Source organism: Cervus canadensis, chromosome 5 (genome assembly GCF_019320065.1).
Source record: "Cervus canadensis isolate Bull #8, Minnesota chromosome 5, ASM1932006v1, whole genome shotgun sequence".
NCBI classification, from domain to species: domain Eukaryota; kingdom Metazoa; phylum Chordata; class Mammalia; order Artiodactyla; family Cervidae; genus Cervus; species Cervus canadensis.
In genome coordinates, this window is record NC_057390.1 from 96,535,217 (window position 1) to 96,561,652 (window position 26,436).

Here is a 26,436-nt window from a genome sequence, read left to right on the forward strand (position 1 = left end):
TGTTTTTAGCTCCTTTCTTCACTCCCACCACCCTCTTTGACCCTGGTGTTCTCAAGTCTAGACTTCTCTTAATTTATCCAGAGGGGAGGGGAAAAGGGAGCTGACGTGGGAAGCTGGCTGTTTTACCTACTCTCGGCAAGTGCTCCCAGCTCTGACACCCTCCCCGCCCCCGCCCTGCGATCTTACGGGGCCCCCTGCTCCTGGACGTGCTGAGCTCTCTGGAGTCCTCACTTTCTAGGATCCTTTAATCTCCTAAGTTTGTTACTGCTCATGTCTGTTCTTTGCTAAAGTTGTCCCTGTCTTTTGGCTTCTCTTTGTTTTTGTTTTAGAGGGTTTTGGAAGGATGAGCCATAAATGCCTGTGGTCCTTCTGCCATGTTTAGCCAGAACACCCCTGCTTTTTAAAGAGTTTCTGTGAATCAAGTGATATTGAATGAAGGGTCATTTCTGGGATGTCTGTGCACATGTAGATAGGTATACAGTCATGTTTACGTACGTATGTGTAATTGTGTGTGTGTGTGTGTCAGTGACACCACTCAGCTGCTTTTTTCCACGTGATCAGTGGTGGTTCTCTCTTAGCATCAGGACATCTAGAGCTGCTGTTTGCAGTTGTGGCTGCAGAGGTTTGCAAGGCCCCGAAGAAAGTGTGGGTTGGGATGTCTGGCCATTTGGCACCTGGTCCTTACAGAACCGTCTCTGTTCTCTTGAGAAGGGAGGGAGGCTGAAGGTTCAGTGGGGGTGGGTTAGGGGAGTGACCATGCCTGTTGGTGGATTCCTGCTCTGCCACGGAGGTCTCCATCGCACCTTGGGACCACTATCTTTAGTCTCTCCAACAGCCTTCCAAGTAGATCTTCTGCCCCCATGGCGGGGTTTGGGCTCACAGGCTCCTTCCGTCCTGGCGATCTGTGTGGAGAGAGCTGCTGCCTGCTGGAGGGAATTGGTCCTCGTGGGGAGGGCTTGCCCCCAGAGCCCGTGCGGCAGCAGTGGCTGCTCCCTGGTGATAGAGCCAGTCTTTCTCTGTCTACCTTCCTGTTTTCAGCAGTGGATCTGTGAGGTCCTGGGGTTTGGGAAGGTTGGAAGGCGTCCTGTCTCCTGTGCTAAAGAAAAGCGCTTCCTGCCAGTTAGTCCTCCAGCTTGCTTCTAGTGCCCAGACTCCAGCTGCTGTGGGTGACGTCATTCCTACAGGAAGGGCTTTGGGTGTAAACACAGTCGCGCTGGCTGCCTGGGGCGGGGAGAGTGACAGGCACGGCTGGCTGGGACAGCGGCCTCCAGTGCTTGTGCTCAGCTTGTCTGCAATATTCTCTAAGCTTTCCTTAAAATCGTTTTCATAATTTTTTAAAACAAAGATCTGTTTAGGATTTAGATAGTAGTTTTTGACTTCCGTTGCTGAACTCTTGCAATAGGAAACAAACCACAACAGAACGAGTAGCAGGAGGCAGATAATTAGTGTTGCAGCCCAGTGGCCCCTGCATTCCAGTGACTTGTGCTGGTAAAGAGGTCCAGCAGTGTGACTGGGAGCTGGTTGATGGGTGATCATTTTTCATTTTGTTTTTTAAGCTTTATGGTTTTTCTGTATCAAGCATATAATCCTTGTTACTAAAACATATTAGGGGTAAATGAATGAGTAGGACCAGGGCTGTCTACCTCAAGTCTATCCTCACCCCAACGTGTGGTTGCCTTGAATACCTCCTGCTAACTGCCTTCACGTGGGATGCCTTGAAACTGGGGCAGTTCAGTGCTGTTCAAAATGTGGTCACAGTGGAGTGTTGATCTCAAGGGTTTTCTGAGCATTAAAGCACATGTCTGTCTCCTAAGAATTAATTAAAGGCGTCCACAGGCAGATCCTGAACCCTCGTGAATTTTTGGTTTGGGTTTGAAGGTCTGCTCTCTGCCATCAGGGTCCTTAGGCTGTGAGACGGCAGAGAGGGGTCAGGTCCCTGGAGCCTGGAGGTAGGCAGAAAGCTGGAGATGTCACTGGCCGCAGAGGAGTCAGAAGATTGAGTGGTGTTGCAAGGCCAGTGGTGGTGCTGAGCCCGGGACCGACCTGCGGGAGAGCCCTGGGCCGCGGGTGTTGTGTTCTTCATTCATTTATTCCTGATGCCAGGCCTGCGAGGTGCATAGCAGAGTGTTCATCTCAGTAAATCCACAGGGAAACCGGCCAGCGTGGAGGTAACATGCCGACCTGAGTTTGGGGAGAGGAGAGCAGCGGGGGTGGGATGGGGACGAGAGTGGTGGGGGTGTGGGGTCGCCTGTTGGCCCTGGATTTGACCCTCCAGTGAGCATCAGGATGAAGTTGAAAGTGTCTGAGCAGGTGCCTGTGACCTGGTTTGGTTCTGGTGGGGGTAGTGGTTAGGGCTGGACGGGGTTCAGGGAAGCGGGGACGAGGCTTGCAGACCCCAAAGTGTGCCAGAGAAGTGGGGGCGGGGAAGGGCTCTAGTCCCTGCAGCACGGGCCTTCGCCCTTATTGCCCTTATTTTTAACTGCTGTAGCTTCCCAAGCGTGCTGTCTCCTGGGGGTGTGGCCCTCTTCGCACCCCTCTACTCGCATCCTTCCCAGCCCTTTGTTGTTCCCTCAGGCCTTTGTTCTCCTTCGCTGTGGAGGTTTGTGCTGTGTTCTGCAGTCATGCCTCATGCCTGTCCTGCAGAAACCTCATCTGCCCAGTCATTCCACTGGGCCCAAGGTCCAGCTTTGCAGGTGGGCCAGCTTCTGCCTGTTAGGGCCTGGAGAGATGTGGTGGAGCGGGGCGGCTGGGGGGCTGCTTCTGGCAGGCCAACCTGATTTTCTGACTGGGGCCCTGCAGGGAGCCACTGAAAGCTGGAGGTGTGGAGTTGGTGGTGCTATCGCTGGGTGAGACAGCAGAAGCTCCCTTGCAAACCCAGGTGGGGTTCCCCACTCCCCACCCCATCCTGGGGCATATGTGAACCCCTTTTTGTTGAGTCCATTTTCATATCTACTTCTCCATTTAGACTAGGGGTCAGCTGGCTGCAGCCCCCAGCTCCGGCCCCCTTCCTGCTTTGGTAAATGGAGTTTTGCTGGAACCCAGCTCTGCTGCTTTCTGTTGCCTGGTTGCAGCAGTGCAGGGCAGGGTGGTTGACATGTGATGGAGGTGCTCAGTCTGGCCCTCCACGGAAGGCACTGTGGAGCCTGCTCTGGAGGGCGGGCTGGGGTCTTTGTTGCCTCCACATGCTCAGCGCTGAGTAACCCCTCGTCAGCTACAGAGTGGGCAGCACACATCTGAGAACTTGAACTCGGTGGTCGGCACCTATCCCTGTGTTAATGTTCTTTTTCCGCAGACACTGACATGTTGGAGAAGGATGGGATTTTTTACTCATCTCATCCCGGATTGCGTGGTGATGGTTCTTTATGTTCTGACTGAGACTGGACAAGCATACTGTCTGGTGACCATGTCCTTTCCAGACCTGCTTGTCTCCTGACCTGTTTATCCAGCCCCGCTCTCTGCTTCCATTCCCAAACGGTTCATGCTTTTTGGTGTGTTCGGTGTGGCAGTGGGCTCTTTCCTTCCTTTCTCCTCACCCCAGGTTGGGGGCTCCTGCTTGTGCCTTGTGGCTGTGGCACTTAGGCTGAAGGCACTGTTTTTGTGGCTCGTGGGACTTCCCCGGCGACCCCTCCGCTCTGAGCATGCAGTGGGCCCTTCAGTGTCAGTGACTGGAGGACAGAGCCACGTGGTGCTGGCTCCAGGTGTCCTCAGGATTGAGGACTGCTCAGGAAGGCAGATGATTTGCCCAAATGTTGCCAGACTCAGGGAGACCTGTGAAAAGCCTGGGTTTGCCCCAGTGTAAACCTGGCTGTTGTTGGTTAGCAGCATTGGCGTGTAGAAGATGTTTTGTTTTTAGGCACCTTGTCCAGTCCCGTCATCTGCAGTTTCCCAGGAGGTGCCCTTTGAGCCAGGGGTGACACCTGTCTGAGCCAGTGCACTTGCTGTCCCCCAGGCCGAGCCCCAGCAGCCTGGAGTCAGGGTCCCTGGGCGTGGAGTCTGCAGCCAGGTGTCCCCGCCCGGGCTCCAGGCCTGCTGTAGCACTCAGTGGCCTGTGATCCTGGACGGTTTACTCCTCTGTCCTGACCATAATGTAGTGTCCTCTGTAAAGCAGGCTGATGACCGTAGTGTCTTCTGAGCATGGAGGACAGTGAGTGTCGGTGGGTACCCAGCTCGCCCTGAGTGCTACCCCGGGGTGTCCCCGGCTGGGCGGGTGTCTGCTGCTGGCTGGTACCCAAGTGGAAGTGAAATGAATCCTGTTACTCGGAAATGGCTTTTTATAAGCTGGAAGCTGAGAGGTCCTCCCTCTGGTGGACGAGAGCAGGCGTCTTCTGGTGACCTGACTGGGACTACTGTCTGGAGGGGCGGGGCCTGGACTAAGTTGCCTTTGTTGGCGAATCTTTCTGGTTCCTTTGTTCTTATAGAGCCTGGCCTCTTGGCACTTTTAGGAAAGTTGCCAAAATAGGCAGACGTGGATTTAAGATGTCCTTTTCTTCATTCCCCTAAAGTTGTCTTCACACGGATTTTGGGTGCTTTTTACTTCTTTCTTTCTAGGTGAGAATGCCCAGGGAGCCAGACAAGGCCTTGAGGGGTGGGGCGGGCCTGGGTGGTGGGGAGGGCTTCCAGCAGGAGGGCAGGACGGGGCTCCCTTGTCTTGTAGTTGCTGTAGATGGAGTACCGAGGATCCAAATTAGATCTTGTATAGGAAAAAAAAAACCAACACCCCAGAAAAGAATTCTGCTGCCTACAAAAGGGAGCACATGCAGAGTGAGAGCCCTGGCTGGGCTCCAGGCTTGCTCTGTGCTGCCCACAGAGCCTGGAGTTGCCACTGGTTTGTCCCCAACGAGCCAGGCTGAACGGACATGCCCCTGACCCACCAGAAGCGTGTTCCCTCACCTCCCAGCCTCATGAGCCACACCCACGTTTGCCTGCACGTCTCTGCCATCTGACAGGCTAGTTGAGCCCTTGTGTAATCTTTGCGTGTGTATCGACAGACCAGAAACTCAGTTGGTATTCATAAGCTGGGTAAAGCCACACTAACAGTATTCTGGGCCTGATGTTTGTAAAACCCAGGGGTAGGCAGAGCAGCCAGAGACGCAGGTGGGGCAGGGCTGGGCCCTCGGCGTGACCCCGATTCTTGGAGGAGATGGATACCTGCGTGCTGGTGGGGAAACCAGAATGATTTTATTTGTTATTTGGTGTTTGTTCAGTGAAGTCTGGCTTAAAAGAACCCTTGCATGCCCCAAGGCTGGTGTCTGTAACCTTGCTTTGTAAAGGGCCTGGTAAATACCAGTAGTTGTTGCTCTGTGGGCCCTATGCGGCCTCTTGCAATTTCCCCAGGCTGGCTGTATGTAACTGGCCCGCCCTGCTGGAAGGGAGAATTGGGCCTGAAGGAAGTCCATCTGTGCACTCTTAGGTGGAGCCTCGTGATGAACAAGTGTCAGGCCCCCTCCCCCACAGGGGCTGTTTCCATAGCGATGGTGACTCAGTCGCATTGCCTGTTAGCACCCAAAATTTCTGTAGGAATGCAGAATCCAGTCCCGGTGTGTGGTGAGATGCTGCTTTGATAATAAACCATGTAATTCCATGGCTGTGGGTTATTTACATTGGGTATGTTTGATTTTAGAACCCGTTGGCATGTGTGAAATCTGGCTGTGGTCCCTCAGTCTGCGTGGGAAAACTGAAGTCTAGAACGGCCAGTAGTGTTCTTAAGTGGATATCTTGGTTAGAAAGTAGGAAAGCGCCTTCCAAAAAGAACGCCTGTGGGTTCAGAGCGGGTGTTAGTCCAGCGCGCCCCTGCCTTGGCTGCGCTGAGGGGCTCTTGTCAAAAGGAGTAGAAAGCATATTCCCTAAACATAGTAGGTGCTCAGTTAGCATTTGCTGAGGGGTTGAGTTTATTTAGAGGACGTAATTCAAGCAACAGTTGTTGACTGATTAACATTTCTTAGCTCCCACTGGCTCAGATTTTTTCCTTATTTTTTTCCAGGATCCCAAGAGCTGGGGTGCGGTCAGGTCTGGTTCCCTAGTGCTTTTTGGGGGTGAGTGTGGGGACTGGTTAGTTCTGAGTGGCGTGGTGTTACCAGGAGACCCACTCTGACCGGTGTACACTCTGACCTCTGCCCCTGGGCCCAGACAGTGCAGAATCAGGGAGATCCGTTTGTATCAGTGAACTGGTGGAAATTTGGGCTAACGAATACTTCTTAAGATTTACTTTTTATTGAGGTAACACTGGTTTATAACGTATGTTTTATCTGTACAACTTTGTGTTTCTATTTCTTGTGCCCCAGAGCATGCTGACCACAAAAAATTGAGTTTCCATCCCTCATCATACAGATGTTCCTTTTTGCCATTTTTTCCTCTCCTTGTCCCTCCCTTTCTGCTCACGACTGTTCTCTGTATCTATGTGTTTTTGTTTGCTTTGGTTTCTTCATTTATTTTTTGTTTGTTGGTTTGATTTTTATATTCCACCTGTGAGTTGAAATCATAGAATATTTGTCTTTCTACATCTGATGTATTTCACTTAGCATAATACCCTAAAGGTTCATCCTTGTTGTCACAAATGGCAAAGTTTTTTCTTTTTAAATGGCTGGGTAGTATTTCATTGTGTATATGTATCACAACTTCTTTATTCATTCATCCTTTTGGCTATTGTAAATAATTCTATGATGAACATTGGGGTACATACATCTCTTCAAATTAGTATTTTCGTATTCATTGCATCAATTCCCATAAGTGGGATTGTCAGATTATGTGATGGTTCAAGTCTTAATTTTTTTGATTGCCCAGAATGTCTGATGAATAATTTTTATTTCACTTGTCTTTGTTGGTTTGGTTTTTAATTCAGTAAGGAATAGTGTATCTGGATTTAAATGGATGATGCTGCATCTGTAGTCCTGCAAGTCTGGCTGGCGGCCTGCACCCCTCTGCTCTTAGTCTCCTTCCAGCTTTAAAGAGCCTTACTCCAGCCTGTGCTCCTGTTAACCACCCAGACTCTGACCCTCCTGCCTCCCTCTCTAAGACCCTTGTGATTACATTAAGCCCACCCGGATAATCCAGGATAATCTGTCCTTTTCAGGATCCTCAATTTAATCACACCTGCAAAGTCCCTGTTGCCTGGGAAGGTAACATACTCATGGGTTCTAGGAATTAGGGCATCCGCAAGTCTGTTACTCAGCAGGCCTCGGGAGTTTGTGGAGAGTGCTCAGAGTCCTCAGTGGAGTAGTCTCCTACTAATGAATAAGAAACTCCACCCCTCTGCCTGGACCGCTCCCACTTTGTGTGGGTGGGGTGCACCTGCTTGGACCCCTGCTGGAGCTGTAGGGCCTCCTCAGGGGTGCCCATCTATTTCCCATGTTCAGGTCTTTTCCTTTTAGATCTAGAGTCAGCAGATTTTGCCAACCACATGTCTTGTTGCATATTCTTTGAAATTAGATCTCATCTAGTCTTAATGGAGAATTTCAGGTGGTTTTCTGTTTGAAAGCCTATGATTACTGGTCATTCTGACACTGGACAAGATCCAGTCTCTTTCCTGCAAGGCCTTGCAGCCCAGTGTTGGGAAGCAGCCTGGGGAGGTTATAACCAGTTCTGACTGTGGCAGAAACTCCCTGTGTGCAGCTTTGGGGGCGGGGATTTAAAGATAGAAGGTGTGTCTGTAGCCCCCTGGCATGTGGGCAGGCACCGGGGAGGGAGCTGGTGTGGAGCGCTCTGATGGGTCATCTTGGTGAGCACTTGAGGTTATTGCTGCTCCTTCGCGGAGCCCGCTGGCCACTGCTGTGCTGTTGGCATCCTGGGGCCTAAGCGCTGCGCTGCATGGGGGCCTCTCCCTGGCCGGCTGTGGCTGCCTAAACCGGGATCTGAGTGAGGAAGGGAGTTAAGTACCCATCCTGGGTGGCTGTCCTGGTGGCTCGGTAGTAAAGAACCCACCGTCTGCTAATGCAGGATATGCGGGTTCCGTCCCTGGGCTGGGAAGATCCTCTGGAGGAGGAAACGGCCACCCACTCCAGTGTTCTTGCCTGGAGAATCCTATGGACAGAAGAGCCTGGCGGGCTACAGTTCATGGGGTCCTAAGAGTCAGACATGACTTAGTAACTAAACCATACCACACTGCACCTAGGTGGCTGAAAACCTGTTGGGAGGAGACAGGCACTTCTGTGGAGGAGGGTGACCACTGGGTAGGTGACCCCTGCACATCGTATGCAACTCAGGATGCTCACCCCTGGGTGTCCATCGAGGTGCTGGAGTGTTTCCAGATACAAATTGCGTGCTTATCTGTTCCTGCGCCCGAGACAGTGACTGGAGGGCTTGAGTATCGCACTTCATGTGACACGAACGAAAGGACGGATGCGCTGGGTGTGCTCCTCTGGCCGAGGTGGCCTCAGAATAGGGTGAAATGACTGATCTTCCTGGAGCAGCTATGCCAGGTGCCTGTTATGAGTCATGGATGTTTTCACTTCCATTTTGTCGTTGAAAACATTTTATCAGTAGGCCTAAGTTGATGCTTTAGCTTTCTTCCCATACATTAATTCCAGTGGGAAGTAACAGTCACTTATACAAGTTTTTGTTCTCCCATGATCAAATTTAGAACCTAAAGCCAAGGGTGAGTGTAGAATGAAAGCACTGGAGCTGCTGGTCCTCATTGCCTGGCACATGGCCTCACTGGGTGTTTAAATCGATGCGTGCCAAAGCGAATGAGGAAGGTGCTTCTGGAGGAGCCAGCAGAAAAGTAGAAGGTGGCACTCGGGAGACGCTGCTTCCTTGGCTGGCCTTTCAGGATTTTCTCCCAGTGGAGGGCAGACGTGGACAGTACTGCCCACATGGGCTTCTCTCCCCGAGGGGGCCTGCTCTCTCTCCTGTCTGTGCCTCAGAGAGCCCTGCTCTTGGTGCCTGAACAGGTGTTTCCCTCTGGGTGCTGCTGCTTTGGTTTGGAAAGCGCCCATACCAGCTACTTCGGGTGATTTCCTGGCTGTGCACTTCCCTCTTTTGCTCATCCTGGGAATGGACAGCTTTCCATGAGGAAGGCGTTATTTGTGACATTACACTGTTGTGCTACAAGGGGATGAGGCTTTGTTTTTCCACCTTGAGGAGCTGTCCTTGATTCAGAGGGTCTGATGTGTGAGGTTTACCTCTCATTGTGGCTGGTGGGTGAGAGAGTGCAGCTGATTTTCAGGCAGGGAGAGTTCCTATCATTGGAGGTGGGGTGGTGTCTACAAGATGCACTTTAAATGTGAGAAAGGCTGCCTGTGTGTGGGAAGGGCATCTTTCTAGGGACAGAGTCCGAAGCTTTCTTCACATCTTCATGGAAATCCATGATCCCTAAGGATTCAGTTCACTGGATCAGAGATTCTGGAGGATTAACACTTTTTTTTTTCCAATTCAAAGGCAGATCGGGAGCGGTGCCGAGAAAAATTTCCTTACTAGATGACATTTCATCGCAATGTCCGATCGTTTGGGGCAAATAACCAAGGGCAAGGATGGGAAAAGCAAGTATTCGACTCTCAGCCTGTTTGACAAGTATAAAGGAAAATCAGTAGATTCAATCAGATCCTCAGGTAAGAGCGGGTGGGAGCCCAGTACCCTATGCTTTCCCTTAGGCGAGACTTTCAGGTCTAGGACCAGGAAAACCTAGGGTCCCCTGTCTGGTCAGAAAGATGTGGTCCACACAAGCCAGTCTTCTGGGCCCATGGGGTCACCCCCATAGTTCTTGGGGAGCCCATTATCCTCTACTTCTATGTGATGTCCTATTTCAGACCCTGGACTATCCTGACTGCTGTAGCAGGATTATTTCCTCATCTGTCTTGTCTTATTGAAGCGCTGGCTATTTTGAGCCTGATGGGTAGAATGGAATTTAATTTGCGCTAGAGTTACCCTTTTTAGCTTTTGTGGTTCTGCTATTCCAGAACTTGGTGGGAAAATTTCCTGTTGATTCTGTCCACACCCCCTGAAAATCTTTTGAATGTCGGGGGCCCTGCTCAGGCTTGGCTGAGTCCCCGCAGTCCTGCTGTCACGAGCCCAGAGCAGTCTCCCCTTGCAGAGGGCTGGTGATTGTGTGGGATGGAGGTTTTGGGGCCTGGCTTTCCACTGTGTCCTAAACTTAAACTCCCTGAGCCTACTGCCCACAAGTAACCGGAAGCTCCGCAGTGGCTTCAGCAGCCTGTGTCTCTGAAGTCCTCGGTGAAGAGCTTGTAAATGACTACAAGTGATGACCAAGCACTTTTGTGTGTTTTTGTTTTTTAAATATTTTCATTTATTTGGCTGCACTGGGTGTTAGTTGCCATATGCAGGATCTTTAGTTGCAGAATGCGGGCTCTTAGTTGTAGCATGTGGGATCTAGTTCCCTGCCCAGAGATTGAACCCAGCCCCCTGCATTGGCACTGCAGAGTCTCAAGTCACTGGGCCACCAGGGAAGTTCCTTCTGTGTGTTTTCATGGCAGATCTGTCCCTTGTTTTTGTTTGGTTGCCGATGTCATCATCGCTTAGAGTTTAGGCTAGCAGCTGAGTGAACCCAGCATCTCTGCTTCAGTGACTTCTGTGCAACATCTCTTTCCATCCCTCCCCCCGCAGTTATTCCTCGACATGGCTTACAAAGTCTCGGGAAAGTTGCCACGGCCCGGCGCATGCCACCGCCTGCAAACCTGCCAAGCCTGAAGTCTGAAAACAAAGGAAACGACCCCAACATCGTGATAGTACCCAAGGACGGAACAGGATGGGCAAACAAGCAGGACCAGCAAGACCCAAAGAGGTGAGAGCGAGGGGTGGGTGGTAGGCGGGGCTGGAGGACGCCTCTCCCACCTCGACGCCTGCTGCTGAGTTGTTTCTCGCTTCCCGGCTCCTAGAGCCACAGAGGCAGGGCTTCTGTGAGCCACCTTGTCCCCCAGTGATCAGTGTCCCTTGTGCCTTATTAAGAAAGCCCTCATCACTCCCAGAGGAGCTTAGGCAATGACTCGAGCCAGTTCCTGCATGAGCCACTGTGGACAGAGCCGAGCGCTTGATTCTGGTTGGGGTCCCTGGGTGCTGGGCCCCAGGTGGAGGAGGAGGAGCCTTCTGGGCTGTGGGACTGCAGCGCCCCACACAGGTGGCTGCCCTGCTCCCCACGACGGTCACTGGAGAGAGCCACCCCGGGCCCAGGCGCTCCGGGTCAGTGCGCAGCTGCCCTGAATCAGGGAAGGGCAGGAGGGCATCAGGGAAGGACAGGGCCTCACTGACGCCGGCTGGCAGAACCCGGCTGCTGGGGTTTGCTTGTCAGGCAGTGGAAATGGAGCAGTCTGGCCTCGTCCACCTTTGTGCCGTGTGTCCCTGAAGTCTGGCTGCTGATACCCTGGACCCAGAAAGTAAAGGTGACCCAGATCACGGCCTGCCAACAAGGGTCCTTTTCTCTAATTGAAAATAGCCCAAAGCTTCCTGTAGTTACTTCAGACAAGATATAGAGAGTGAACAGATTATTCAGCCAGGTAATCGATCAGTAATAACCAAATATTGTAAACATTTCCTAACAGTCTGTATAGGGATCGTCCCGATTCATGGTATAGTGTGACTTGTGGAATCAGACACTGCTGTGTGATTTCTAGCCAGGCCGTTTATTAGCTTTGTGGATACTGGGGAGCCATTTGACTTCTGACCATCAGTGTCCTCCTGTGAGGTACAAATAACCCCTGGCTCCAGGGCTGGCTCCAGGAGAGGGATGAGAGGACACGGGTCACATGCTTGGCACAGGGCCTGGTGGTTGGCAGATGTCAGTGTTAGTGTCATCATTCCTGTCAATCATAGACACTGCAGCTTCTAATGAAACTGATGCTACACATTTCAGTGTAAGCAGTGAAATGCTTCTGCTACTGCTAGCTCTAGAGAGAGAGGACAAAACCTCACTCCTTGCTTTTATCCGGTCTTAATGCTCCGTCGGCACAGCATCAGGCGGCTTGAACGGGGCTGGTGTGCTGAAGCATGTTTGCCAGCGAGAGGTGAAGAGCGGTGGTAGAGGCAGCAGGTTGCCGGCGCTGCGTCTCTGCCGCCCTCTTCCTGGCCGTCAGGGAGGTGGCCGAGTTGGGGGGGCGGGGCACACCTGCTGGGACTCAGTGTTTGGAGTACACAGAAAAGTTTGTGTGGTTTTATCTGTCATGGAAGAGAATCTGGAGATTGGCACATTCTAGGCCATCCCCCTGTGTCGTTAGAAGAAAGCAGTGGATCCACGTGTGTTGTCATAGAAAGATGTCGGGTATTGAGTAAAACACAAGTTACTGAGGTGTGTGTGTGGTGTTAGCCTACTTGTGTTAAAAAGCACTGTGCTAACGTGTGTAGAAAAATGTGTTAGAGTTTCTCTCTGGAGGATGAGATGGTGACACATTCTGCATTGTATGTATTTATTTTTACCTTGAGCATATATATTTTTTTCATAAACCAATAGGTTAAAAAAAAAATCTCCTGTTTCAGAGTGGTCAGCCCCTGAGGAGCTGTGAACCCTTGGTCAGGAGTGAGAGGCGGGGGCCCTCCACCCACTGTTGTAGCTGCCCTTGTGGCAGATCCTCGTCTCTTTGTTGTTCTCAGCGGGCTTTCAGTCTTTGCAGGCAGAAGGCTCTGCAGGAAGGCAGAGGACTGGCCGTCCTGTCAGGGGTCGGTGAGCAGACCTCACATGCTGTCCAGTTTCTCATTCTCTTGGCCAGCCTAGGAGTCTGTCGAGGGGGAGGTATTTTTATCCGCCATTGGAATGTGGAGGGACCCTGAGGCCATGGCCTGTCTGATCCTCACGTGTGTCCTGCCTTTGTCCAGTTCCAGTGCGACGGCCTCTCAGCCGCCGGAGTTGCTGCCGCAGCCGGGTTTGCAGAAATCTGTCTCCAATTTGCAGAAGCCGACACAGTCGATCAGTCAGGAGGTAGGTGCTGGGGACCCTGTCGCCAAGAAGGGTGGCTCCATGTGACCTGCCCGTTCCAGAGACCAACCTGAAGAGTGACTTTCAAGAAAGACCCCAGATTCGGGATAGAATGTAGATGCCTAGTTGGATTCCTGTTGGCTTAGCTCAAGGTGAGTCAGTTGGGCAGCTGCATGCTAGATCGGGGCCCCCCAGTGTCTCCCCGGAAGCAGGAGCCATAAGCAGACAGCAAGCATTAGGCCACAGAAGGTTCAGCAGGCTGGTGAGTTTGGAAAACAAAACAAAGCAGGCGCCTTCACTGGGTTTCTCAGCGTCAGACTTTCTGTCTGTGGCTTCAGTGTGCTGATGTGTCCTGGGTCTCCAGGTGAAGGACATTGTGGACAGCAGGCCCCGAATTTACTTGTCCTTGGAAATGTCTTTTAGCAGACTCTCTCTGGGGACTAGTGTTTCTCAGAACACGCTTTGTGGATTAATGAGCTATAATCCTTCATTTGTTGATGCATTTCAAACACTTCTTTAAACAGAAAGTCATGATTAATCAAGAGCTCGTATTGTACTTGGTCCGTCAGCGTCTGTGGGTTACAGAGGCCAGCAGCTGGTAGCTGGAAATCTGGACAGATACCTGGCACTCGCTGGCTCTCTTGAAAAGAACCACTCTGTGGGGAACGTTCACGGCTTTGCCAGAGGGACACCCTCCTCCAGCCAACACTGAACTGTGCTTTTAAATCAAAGGAGAAGAAGGAAAAAAAAATCCACATTCATGTGAGATTCCATGTTCACCAGCCTAAGTCCACTGGGCCCTGTTGAACAGTGGGTAGCGTGGAGTTCATGTCTCTTTCCCAGATTTGAGACCGAGTGTGGTTAAGGGGCCTTGGTTGTTTCTGCAGCCCTGGTTCTATGTCAGAGCTGGCTCTGCGAGCCTGTTGGAGATGAACTTGCTGTGTCCCCGCTGCGCAGGGCCTGGGCTTCCATGGAGAACGGGTGCTGTGGGACTGTTGGGGTCGGGCCAGGCCCTGTCCTGGAGCCAGCCTGCGGCCCCTCTGTCCGGTGCTTCCTGGCTTTCCTCTCCTGCAGAGATGGTGAGGGGAAGAGACCCCCAGTGTTTTCTGACTTTGAAACCTCATCTCAGAGGCAGTTCGACTCTGGGCATGCGATTTGCTGCAGCGTTAGTAACCCTTCCTTGGCCGGCCCCATAGGCCTTCTCTTCCAGTTTGGTGCCCTTGGTGGGCGAGGGCCCGGGGCCCTGTGACTGCAGACCCCAAGGGGGCGGCTGTGGGATAGCAGTCACCCGGGGCCTCTGCCTCCTGGTCTGGAGGCCCACCCGCCTCCCCAGCTGTTCAGACCCCCCAGGGCCTGTGGGCATTCCAGGCCACTTGGGGAAAGTCTGTGATAAATGGGTTGTTGGACCTGGTGAGCTCTGCCTTGGAGGCTGGAGAGACCGCCGTCTACCCTGAGCGTGTGTGGAGGTAGCAGCAGGGGAGGACAGGAGGAGGGAATCATTTGATCTGGGATCCAGTCCAGTGGGTGATGAGACGTCACGCTGCATCAACTCAGTTTTGTGTATCTCTACCTTCAGTTGTTAAGGCATGTTGCTGGGAGAGGCAGCTGGCTCAGTGATTGGGGCCCTGACGGGGCTTTGGACCCTGGCAGGGTGGGAACAAGGCCTGGCCTCCCTCCCTAGCTGGGTGTCTAACCCAGGTGACCCCGGTGTGCCTGGCACCTGGCCTGCATGTAGGGAGCTTTCAGCAAAGGTGCACTGAGCCAACGAGCCCAGATGCGGGGGCGCGGAAGGCTGGGCTTGGGGAATCGGTCCTTGGAGGATGACAGTAGCCGTGGGAAGTGGTGCCGGGCCGGCCAGCGACGCAGCTCACTGTGTCGACACAGGCACGTCAGCTTACCCACGTGTGTATTCTCTTAGCAGCGGCACAGTTTTTAAGGCACGCACTGGAGTTGGGGGTTGGTCTTGTCCCTGGAGCAACACACAGGATCTCTGTGTGGGCACGTGTTCCGGGGTGCAGCTCCGGCTCTGCTCTGGGACCCTGGACTGGCTGCTTGCCCTCCGGCCTGCTCCGCATTTGTCATGTGGCCAGTGCTTCCTGAGCCCGGCTGCTTCCTGAGTGGAAGGCTGTGTGGCAAGCACGTGTGCTTGGGTCTGCCCAGGTAGTGGTAGTGGGTGCAGTGATGTAGCCTCAGCGCACCTTGCTGTGATGTGGTCGGGGCGTGGACAGCGGCCCGCTGGGCTGGCCTTGTTCTCATTCTCTTCCTTCTTTCAGAATCCAAATTCAGCTCCAGGTGGACCAAAGTCATGGGCACAGCTGAATGGAAAGCCAGCAGGACACGAAGGTGGTGAGTGTGCGTGTGGTGTCGCACTGGGCCGTGGGAGGGACGCGTACCTTTCCTGGACTGTCCCAGTTCAGTCCAGGCAGTCTTTAGCCTGGAGCTTTGTGGACTCCTCGCCAAGCGAGGTGCTGCCTTTGCGTGGAGGCGCTGATTCTGCAGACCACGTCAACTCTCTGGTCTCACTGAACATTATCGCTGAAGACAATCCCCCTGGTGTGCGAAGGAGACCCCAGTGCTGGCCCTGCACACCCCGGTTGGCTGAGCTAATGGAACAAGTCCTTGCTCAGCAAGCACCTGCCTCCTCCCTCATGGGGCGAGGTGTCGTGTGCGGGTGCGCTGGCTTGCGGCCGCGCTGGCTTGCGGCCTGGGTTTGTAAATCAGCAGGCCTGGGAGCTGAGCTGCTTGCTTTTGGACGGTGTCACCAGAGCCGGCAGAGGTTACGTGGGGTTTGTTGCCATGGTGTCCCTCCTGACACAGGGAGACACACTCAGATACTGTGGCGGTTCAGCCCAGGGACGGTGGAGGGCGCGTGGGAGGAGGAAGTGTCTAGAGCCTTAGGTCAGTGCCGAGTGGCGCGCTGAGATGGCTCCAAGGCAGGCCGGGGTACAGTGGTTGTGTGGTGGTGCCGGGGAACCTGGCTCCCTTGGGTCTGTGGGCCCAGGGTCAGCAGGTGTTTTTGCAGGGAGCCAAACATTTGGATTTCTCTCTGGACTCTCCTGGTTTTCTAGTGTTGGGGGCATGTTTCTAGCATGACGCGGAGACAGCGCCAGGCAGCGCCCCGAGCTGGAAAGAAAGGGACGGAGGTGTGAGCGGCTCGACCACAGCTGCCCTTTCCTCTGCGACCAGCACAGGCCAACGTCTTTACCCTCAGCCCTGTCCTGGCGTTGCCGCTGTCTTCTGCGCATCCGTGCCAGCCGAGGCCTTGCCAGGCCTCACATGTCATGGTTGAGAGTAGATACCAGCTCCACACACCAAGTGCCCTGCACAGCTGGCTGCTCTGATGCCCTGAGCACGGGCCCTTCTGGGTCGGGCTGCCGTGCAGGTGAAGGCTCGCACTTCCTCCGTCTCCAGTGGGGATGTCAGTCAGTGTGGCAGGGGACACGCAGCTCCAGGCGGAAGGGCGAGGTGGAGGGAGCCAGACAAGCAGAGAGCGGTGGGTGGGGGGAGTGACAGGGCCTTTCAGACCTAGACAAGGTCCTTCCAGAGGCTTTGTGGAGACCGTTCACTGGGCTGTTCACAGTGGGTCTTTGCTCTCTGTAGCCTCTTATTTCTGTGAGGTTGAAAAATGTAAATTCAGTATATTTGTTTTTAATTAACAGGAACGGTAGAGGTTATTTGAATTAAAGTTGGCACAGCTCTTATGGAGGGCAGCCTGGCACTGCCTATCAGTACCAGCCTGATACCCTCTGACCTGGCAGTTCCACTGTGGGGGGCAATCACCCTGCAAGTGATACCTGTTACAGCTGAGTGACACAAGATGACTCACTGCCACGTTGTAATCGCAAAAGATTGGAAGTAGCCACTTGACATGTCCATCAAATAATGGTACTTAAATGAAATGTTTGGCTAGAAGGAAAAAAATGCAGTTTTCTACTGATCTGGCAAGCTTTCCAAGACATATTCTTAAGTGAAAAAAGTGTAGAACAGTAAAGAGTATTTTACCATTTGTGCAAAAAATCAGGACGAGAGAAAATATGTTTCTAGAAAATGTATGTGCATTTAAAAAAAAAACCTCTGGAGGGAAACATAAGAGGAAGGAAGGGAGGGAACAAAACAGAAAAGTGCATATTTTGTAAGGACATTTGATGTAGATCAGGGCTTCCCTGGTGGCTCAGACAGTAAAGAGTCTGCCTGGAAAGCTGGAGACCCCAGGTTCGATCCCTGGGTTGGGAAGATCCCCTGGAGAAGGAAATGGCTACTCCAGTATTCTTGCCTGGAAAATCCCATGGACAGAGGAGCCAGGCGGGCTATAGTCCATGGGGTTGCAAAGTCCCACACGACTCACCAACTAACACTTTCACTTTTCTTTGATGTGGATATATGGGGCACCTGGGTGGGAGGAGGGCTTCTGTTGATTTTTCTTTAAGGCTTTTTACCTTTGAACCTTTTGATTTACTTATGGAAATAAAACTTGGTTTAGAAAATAATTCTAAAACACAGTAAAATATCCTGTCAACATGCAGTAGCTTGTCTGGGAGGCGGCAGAACCCAGTAGCCCAAGAGAAAAGAACAGACGTGTGCTGACTGTGACCCCTCCTGCGCGGGGGTTACAGCCTGTGAGGCTTCCAGGGCTGTGCACAGACATTTTCACGACTTTGGAACTGTTGAGGTTCTTCCTGAGTTGACAGACTCTGCGTGTGGAGGGTGGTCCCTGGCCTGTTTCAGCTGGACCAGGCCCAGGCCTGGCTGTGGATCAGGCAGAGTCTGGAGGTGTGTGACCTGCAGGCTCTGCTGTCTGAACCACCAGCAGCTCCCTCTGGGGCCTTGCAAGAAGCCTCTGATTGTGCTGCCTCCATTCCTCCTGGGAGAAGAGAGGGCAGGAGGGAATGTTGGGTGAGCGTTACAGGGCATCGAAACCTTAGGAATACAACTTTGCTGTGAATGTTTGAGTTCTTCACTTTGTCCTGTTTATCTGTGGAGGGTAAGTTTTATTCATGATTAGAACATCACCTTCATGATTATCAAGACAGGAAAAAAGTATTAGGCTTTTGTTGCTTTTTTGGTTATTACTTTAACTTCAAACTGTCTACCTTTTTTTGTGTGTGCGCCCACACGACATGTGAGATCATTCCCTGACTAGGGATGGAACCTGTAGTCCCCTGCAGTGGGAGCTCGGAGTCTTAACCCCTGGACCACCAGGGAAGCCCGTCTATTCATACTTCTATTAAAATATTGACTTTCATATTTCACTCCTGCCAATGACCTTTTGATACAATGAGGCAACTGTGAGGGCAGTGGTGCTCCTTTGTGACACCTGGCGATTACCTCTCAAGTGAATCATTGGTTAGTAACGTGTCCGTTTACCCCCCCAGTGGGTTCATTTAATCCCCCTGGACCTATTTACTAAGGGCGTTGGTGAACGGATGGCCACCTTGAGCTTCTGCACTAACCCTGCTGCCTCTTTCTGACAAAGCCTGCTGTCGTCAGCAGGTCCTCTGATCAGTAATACCTAGGGACAGACTTGGGTGTATTGCCTGGGAGTCAAGGTGAGTCACAGTTGGATATTTTACTGTGTGATGTTGCTGTTGCTAAGTTTGTGTGGTGCTGCACATGTGCTGTGTTCACTGAAGGGACCAGATCCCACTCCAAGCCCTAAAATGCATCACTTGTCAGTACCCATTCATCGAGAGGTAATGGCAGGGTCCCAGTGCTCCTTGCTCTGAGTGATAGGAGCATGCTCAGGAAAGGCTGCTTCTCTGCAGGGGTTGATAGTGTTGGGGGCTGATTGAGAGAACAAGGAAAGAAGTTGTTCCCAGGATTGTAAGGGTCAAAGTGTTTGGCCTTGCAGGGCTTGAGGAGCTTTGTAGGAAATGGTTTACTGGAGTGGACAGACCAATCCAGGAGGCAGTGTGAGCTGTGAGGTGTTGGGGAGGGACATTACCTCCACCCAAAAGCCACTGACCTCACTGACAGTTTTCCCCAAAGACCATGCTTGTCTCCGCCCGCCCAGGACCACCACTGAAAGGATGGTACTGCCTTCCTCCAGGAGTGGGAAGGGAGGCTCAGACTGCAGTAGTTGCCGTACCCGACCCCTGCCATCTGTGACCAGCTCTGGCAGGGGGCCTGCTGCGGTCTGCGGGCAGCCTCCCATCGTCACCCTCGGGAAACCCTGGTGCTACTCTGTGGGCACAGAAGGCCAGCCCAGACGGCACTGCGGGAAGCAGCGCCCTTCAGGGTGGTGGGGCCGCCAGTGTGCTCCAAGGCTGACGCAGAGAACCATGGACGCCAGTCTCATCTGCCCCCTGAGTCTTTCCGATTCTCTTGACAGGTTTAAGGGCCTCAAGCCGACTGTTATCCTTCTCTCCCGAGGAATTTCCGACGCTGAAAGCAGCTGGAGGGCAGGACAAGGCTGGCAAAGAAAAGGGCGTCTTAGATCTGTCGTATGGGCCAGGACCAAGCCTCCGCCCTCAGAGTAAGTGAGCTTCAGCCCCCGTCTGGAAACAGCAGAGTTTCCCTTCAGCTTCTGCCCCTCTTAGACACAAGCCATCTTTCAAGCAGCCAGGCTCCCTGCCTGGAGAGCACGGCTGGCGATCTTGTACCTGGGTCCTTGTGTCTGTGGACTTACTCCCCGGGCTGAACTGGAGGTCACGCCTCCCTTCCTGTTCTTTGGGTCAGTCCAGACCTGTCCACCTTCCCAGCAGTCACCGGAGGCTGTGCTGTGCCTGGGTGGTCACGGCAGGGACAGCTGGACCAAGGACGAGTTAACTTGATTCCCAGTTCAAGAGCTTATTTTCTAAGCAGTGGTTTCCAGAGTCCTGTCAGAATCACTTGGGCGTTCGTTAAATCTGATTTCCAGCCCTCTCCCACCCCCCAGCCGAATTAGAATCTGTTTTGTAACATGTTTCCCTGGTTGAGTAGCCAGCCCAGCACTCATCTCCATGGCCCCTCATCTGGGGTCTGGCCAAGGGGTAGGCAGGGTTGTGTAGCAATTCTTACTGGTAATACTTTTTTTCATCATGGCCTTGGGTGGTTAAAATTTAAGGTGTTGTTTGGAAATGGGATTTTCCATCAGTTCTAATCACGGATTCTGAAATAGACCTTGGGGTGGGGAGTTGATCAGGTCTTGAAATATGAGAGACTTTTTTATCTGCTTGTTTTGATTAATCCCCAAGGTATCCCAGAGTCAGAACGGATATCCTATAAATGAAATGATCACCGTGCAGCTCTTTAATAAAACATACTGTCTTCTCAGTGGTCTATGCTGGGTTATTTTGTTTGTTCCAAATATATAATCAAATTCCTTAGGCCAGAAACATCAACTTTCTGGGATTAAGTAAGATGAACTGCTGTAGGACTGTAACAATTTAGAACTAGAAGAGGCTTCTGGAATCAGTTCTGTTGCCTTGTTTGAGAAGATGAAGAAGCAGATGACCTCGGGTGACCAGGGCTTGGCCAAGGTCATGTAAAAGGTGGCTGAAGAGTTCGGAGCAGTGTGACTTTGTGGCTTCGATCCTGGGTTCCATTCTCTTAGGGGTCAAGTACTCAGGGACCTTTCATGTTTCAACTTCTCTAACTATAAGTTGAACGAACGAAAAGAGGAGTGTTTTTGGCTCATCTGATTCCTTGTTGGCCTGTAATCCCACCAGGCTTTGCCACGTTGAACAGGAGAAAGTGTCATCTTGAAACGATGGTCAGAGAGGATTGGCAGATTTCAGTCTGTGGCCTGCAGGAGGTCCCCCCAGGCCACTGTGGGAGCAGGTGGGATGAGGCCTGAGCAGGGGGGCCCAGACTCTTCCAGCCCCTACTTGAGGGGGCCAGTAGCTGTTTTCTACATTGCAGCTAGGAAGTCCCTGACTAGAGTTGGCACTGCTGAGCAGGGTTTGAACTTGGGTCAGGAACTCTGGTTCCAACATCAAGTCCAGTGCCAAGCCCGGTACCAGCCCCGATGGGACTGGGTTAGTGTTAGTGGAAACAGTGACCCAAGACTGCTCTTTTGGGGCCTTCTGGGTCTCTTTGGGGTGTTAGGTCTCAGGTTGTGCGGTCTCTTGAGTTGATGAAGGAAGACTTACACTTGCCTTCCCTCTGAGCAGACCATGTTTTGTGTTTCTCTGACAGTCAGACACCCTCAGCAATTTCATACTCATTGGCCAGATGTCTGCCCCCCACCTTCCCTGACAGACTTGACCAGTCAACTCAATTCTTCACTTTTGGGTGTTTTTTTTTTTTTTTTTAATTTTTGGTGAGTGAGGGGGGTCCCTTGACCTTCAGAACCTCATAAATCCCTCCTCCCCCCTCCTCTTTCCTCTCCCCTTTTGCCCCCTTTCAATTTCCAGATGTGACAAGCTGGAGGGAGGGCGGTGGGCGAAACATAATTTCTGCCACGTCTCTGAGCGCCTCCCCAACTGAGCTGGGCAGCAGGAACTCGAGTGCGGGAGACGGAGCCCCCTCCTCGGCATGTACCAGCGATTCTAAGGACCCCTCTCTCCGCCCGGCTCAGCCTGTCCGAAAAGGGGCTTCACAGTTCTTGGGGAATGTATACCACCCACCTACATACCATGACATGCTTCCTGCTTTTGTAAGTCTTCAGAGTGTGCATTCTGTCCCCACAGCGTCAGATCGTTCATGTCCGGCAGAACCTACTTCACGTGGTTGAATGTCCACTGTGGGTGTCCCCCCCCCATCCCACCCAGTCTCTTTGCCCTGGTACCTTACCTTGGAGGTTTCCATTACTTTTGCATTTTCACTCCCCCTTTTCAAATTTTAAGGGCCTCTGGCTTCTTCCCTGGTGATGTGGATGTTATCTTAACCTTGGTTCTTTTAGAAGAAGGAGAGGCAGGTATTCCCCAAGACACATGTCCCCAGATTTGTGTACTGATGGCAGGAAAAATGGGGGAGATGGTGCTAGGATTAATTGGGAAAACCCAAGACTTTCCTATTTCTGTTTCCCATTTGCCAGAACAAGTTCTAATGCCAGTGGAACTTAGACTCTGGGCCATTATTGGAAAATCCTATTCACTGATGTTATGTTTCAGATGTGTTCACCACAGTCATCAGAGAACCAGGGTACAGTGGAACGAGGATCTTTTCCCCTTCCTCAGCTCCGTCTTGAACCCCGTGTTCCTTTTAGACAGTTCCAGATGAATGACCAAGACGGGTAAGGCCATTGCATTGTAGTCATGTATGTAGAAGTCACCCTGGTTGGTGATATTGGGACAGTACAGTGGGTTTACATAGGGAAGTGCTTTGACTTCTGGAGACCTCAGAAGCTAGAAACCAGCCTGATAGCCCAGGGTGTGTGGGAGGGCTGGCCTCTGGGGCAGGATGAGAGGAGGGGTTGTGAGTTCAGGTTCTGGTAGCTGTTTATTGATGTCACCATAGATTTAACACCGAGCATCTAAAACTGCAAAAAGAAGCAGAACTTCTCTTGAGGATGTATTTGTTGATTTTATGTTCTTTAAAAGGGGGGGCGGATTATAATATCAAGGGCACATGTGAACCTTTGCAGTGGGGGGACATAGTTTTAGAGAAGTATTTGGGTTTGCTTCCATCTGTGTACGTGACACCAGCTCAGCATCTTTACCCTTCTCTCTGTCATCAGAAAAGAAAATAGACTGGGAGTGAGCCGCCCAATCCGTCCACTGAGGCCACTGGTGGAGCGGGTGCCACGACCCACCATCGTCAACGCAGAAAACCTGAAGGGCCTTGACGACCTGGACACCGACGCCGATGATGGATGGGCAGGTGGGTGGTGCATTTGCCGGTGGGCTCTCAACTGACGGTTCAGCAGGCGGGGACCACACTCTTGTTTCTGCTTCTTGCCAAGGTTGGCAGTTCCTCTGATACAGAGTCTACAGGGACCCCTGGGGGCAGGGAGCAGCAGACAGCCTTGGGCCCTGAGAGATCCTTGCTGGTACCCTCACACAGCCACGTTGTCTTTGTCTTGGTCTTTCGTCTTACTCTTGGAGGGAGAAAGAATTTTTTTTTTTTTTTAATTTTTTTTTTTTAGAAAGAATTTTTGTAACGAAAGAGTTAATTAAGCCAGGAGTGTGATGAGCCCCACATAGCGCCCTGTCACTGCATTTCAGCAAGTTCCAACATTGTACATTATCATAATCACCCACACTCTCAATCTGATTATTTTCTTTTAAAATTCTTCTGGACGTTTGTTTCCAAGTAAAAGGCGCACATTTAGTTGTATGGGTTTGATAAACCCACGTGCTTGAGCAGCACAGCCACGTCAAGACACAGTACTGACTCTGTTCCTCCCTAGCCAGTCTTCCTCCCGACTGCCCCAGGCCTCCCCCTTCTGATGAATCCTAACTGCAGATGGATGATGGAGTGGTGCAGCTTTCCTCTGTAAGGTTTGCGAGATCCATCAGTGTTATTACATGTGTCAGTGGTTGCTTTTAATTACTGAGGTATGTGTCATTGTATCAAATCCTGTAATTTGCCCGAAAGTTTTATTATGGATGCTGTTCTCATTTCTCTTGAGTTCCTGTCCAATAGTGGAGTCGTTGGTTAAAGCGGAGGGGTGTGATTAGGTTTGTCAGAAGCACCCAGGCCTCCGTGGTGGCTGGCTGGTGTGTACTCCAGCGGCAGTTCTCAGAATTTGGCTCTGCATCCTCACAGTGCTCTGATGTTGGTCTCTTTAATTTTAGCCATTCCGGTGGGTGTGTAGCATTAGCTCATTGTGCTTTTAATTTGCATCTTGCTGATGAGTAATCATACACTCGTTTTCATGCCAATTTGGCTACTGGTATCTTTTTTTGAGTGTTCATATACACATCTTTGGAGACTTAAAAGTTTTTTCCCACTGCCTGCCTGATCCATTTTCTTAGCACTGCATTTTGATGAGCAGAAGTTTTAAATTTTGATGAAGTTTAACTTATAGATTTGTGTTTTTTATGGTTTTTACTATTGTGTCTTTTATAAAAATCTTTGTCCCTCCTGGTGGCAAAGATACTCCCTTATGTTTTATAATTTTAAGACTGATTCTTAGATGTGTGGTCCATGTTAAATTGTATATGGTGTGAGATGGGAGTTGGGGTTGATTTTAATCCAACAGGATACCCAGTTGTTCTGACCGTTTGTGACAAGACTTCTCTTTGCCTGTGGCATTGCTTTGACACCTTTGCCAACAATTGATTGATCACCTAAGTTTGGGTCTATTTCTGGACCCTGTTTATTCTATTTATTCATCCTTATGCCAGTACCACACTGTACCTTTGTAGTAAGTTAGTGTAAGTTTCCCAGCTTTGTTCATTTTTAAGATTATTTTACTCTTCTAAGTCCATTTTCATATAAATTTAGAATCTTTTTTTTTTAATGATATATGTAAGATTTGTAATGATATAGGTATCACTCTTTTTCATCCCTGATAATTAGGTAATTTGTATTTTTTTCTCTTTTTCTTGTTTACTTCTGCCAAGGGCTCATTAGTTTTACTCATCTTTACAAAGAACTTTTGGCTTTAATTTTCTCCGTTGTTTGATTGTTTTCTAGTTCACTGATCATTTTAATTGGAACTTTGTAGATTTCTCATTTAATTCCATTGTAGTCACGAGGGCATGTTCTGTGTGACTTCTGTTCTTTCCAGTTTATTAAGGCTGGTTTTATCACTGGGATATGTGGTCTGTTTTGGTGAATAGTCTAAATGCATTTGAAAAGAGTGTATTCTGTAGTTGGATGTCACATTCTGTGTGTATCAGTTTAGTCAAGGTGGTTGGTAGTGTCGTTCAGGTCTTACGTACTAACATTTTTGTCTAGTTCTATCAGTTACTGAAAGTAAGGTATTAGACTCTACTACAATTGCAGGTTTATCTGTTTCTCCCTTTAATTCTGTCAGTGTTTGCTTCATTTATTTTGAAGCTGTTAGACACATTTTTTAATTTTTATGACTGATGTGCTGACCATTTATATTGTTCTCACATACTCTTCATCTCTTCTAACACGTCTTGTCTTGCAGTCTGTTTCGCCCTGTGTCAGGTCATTGTTCAGACAGTGTTTATTGTTGTCGTGCTGTGTTTTCGCATCCACACCCTTCAGCCCATTTGTATCTGTATGCCCTGCGAGGCTCTGGGAGATAGCGTGTGATCACACTTGCTTTGTCGTCAGATCTAACTCTTTAACTGGATTGGGCTTTTAGTCACATCCCTTTTGTGACAGATTTTCGTATTATATAAAATTTGTCCCCTTAAAGTCTACCATTCAGAGACGATTAGTATATTAACAAGTCATCCCCACTGTTGAATTCCAGAACATTTCCATCACCCACAGACGAAGCCCCGTACCCATGAGCACTCACTCCCAGTGACCCCTCCCTCCACACACAACCTCTGGCAAGCGCATCTACTTTCTGTGTCTGTGGATTTGCGTGTTTTGGACATTCTGTACAAATGGAGTAGCACAGTAGGATATGAGGCCTTTCACACCTGGCTCTGTCACTCAGCATGATGTCTTCAGGGGTCATCATGTTGTAGCTTGTGTGTGAACTCTTTTTTTTTTTTTTAATATGGCTAAATCCTGTTCCATTGTGTGGATCTACCACATTTTGTGTACTCACTCATCAGTTGATGGACACTTTCTGCCACCTGAGCCACTTGGGTTTGGGAGGGCCCTGGGGCAAAGCAGCCACTCACAGATCTCACTGCTCAGGAGAGAGTGTTGGCTGGGAGGCCTCCTGGCTCGTGTCTGCCTGCTTCTGCTCACTCCTCACCTTCTAACATACTTGCAGAAAACTTGGTCTGCACAGATTTAAGGACTGTTCTCTTAACGGAGTTAATCTAACCAGAGAGGCTACTGTGCTGTGACCAAAGCCAGTACTGTCTTTCACTTGTATTTTTGTTGTTGTTTATTTATTTTTTAATTGAAGGATAATCGCTTTACAGAATTTTGTTGTTTTCTGTCAATCCTCAACTTGAGTCAGCCATAGGTATACATCTATCCCTGCCTTTCTGAACCTCCCTCATCTCCCTCCCCATCCCACCCCTCTGGGTTGATACAGAGCCCCTGTTTGAGTTTCCTGAGCCAGACAACTATTCCCGTTGGCTGTCTATTTTACATATGGTCACTTGTATTTGTTTTAATATGATTTTTATTTATTTATTTGGCTGCATCATGTGTTACTTGTGGGATCCAGATCCCTGAGCAGGGATCAGGCCTGGGCCCCCTGCACTGGGAGTGTGGAGTCTTAGTCCCTGTCCTCCACTTCTCTCTGCAGTGTGTGTTCTGGTGGTGGCAGCCGGGGGTGCCCCTTAGCCAGGTGGGTTGGCGCCCTTCCTGCCTGGAGGCAGCCCTCCCCCCTCCCCCAGCAGTGCTCTTACCACTGTTGGGATGTGCATCTTGTCTCCTTCTCGCTGGCCCTCCTCCTGTTGCAGGCCTCCATGAAGAAGTGGACTACTCCGAGAAGCTGAAGTTCAGTGATGATGATGAGGAGGAGGAAGTGGTAAAGGACGGCAGGCCAAAGTGGTAAGGGCCCCATCCCTGCTCATAGCACTACTCCCGGCGTGGGAGTTGGTGAGGGGGGGCATGTGACATTTAATGGATATAGGTGCACTGGTGTTCTCTATGAGCCATGCGTGTCC

The 26,436-nt window shown here is 50.9% G+C and overlaps 1 protein-coding gene across 13 annotated transcripts in view; it reads left to right on the plus strand.

Moving 5' to 3' along the window:
- PRRC2B (proline rich coiled-coil 2B) overlaps positions 1 to 26,436 on the plus strand; it is an 83,338-nt gene that overhangs the window by 18,658 nt on the left and 38,244 nt on the right. For 11 of the 13 annotated variants that reach the window (XM_043469872.1, XM_043469881.1, XM_043469874.1 and 8 more), the window contains exons 2-10: positions 9,373 to 9,542; positions 10,555 to 10,732; positions 12,754 to 12,856; positions 15,127 to 15,199; positions 19,182 to 19,325; positions 21,187 to 21,428; positions 21,886 to 22,007; positions 22,452 to 22,594; positions 26,230 to 26,320. In XM_043469872.1, the coding sequence (XP_043325807.1) occupies positions 9,428 to 9,542; positions 10,555 to 10,732; positions 12,754 to 12,856; positions 15,127 to 15,199; positions 19,182 to 19,325; positions 21,187 to 21,428; positions 21,886 to 22,007; positions 22,452 to 22,594; positions 26,230 to 26,320 (1,211 nt within the window). In that variant the 5' untranslated portion in view covers positions 9,373 to 9,427. Of the gene's footprint in view, positions 1 to 9,372; positions 9,543 to 10,554; positions 10,733 to 12,753; positions 12,857 to 15,126; positions 15,200 to 19,181; positions 19,326 to 21,186; positions 21,429 to 21,885; positions 22,008 to 22,451; positions 22,595 to 26,229; positions 26,321 to 26,436 lie in introns of those variants that run through there. The other 2 variants (XM_043469873.1, XM_043469883.1) reach the window with 2 other exon arrangements.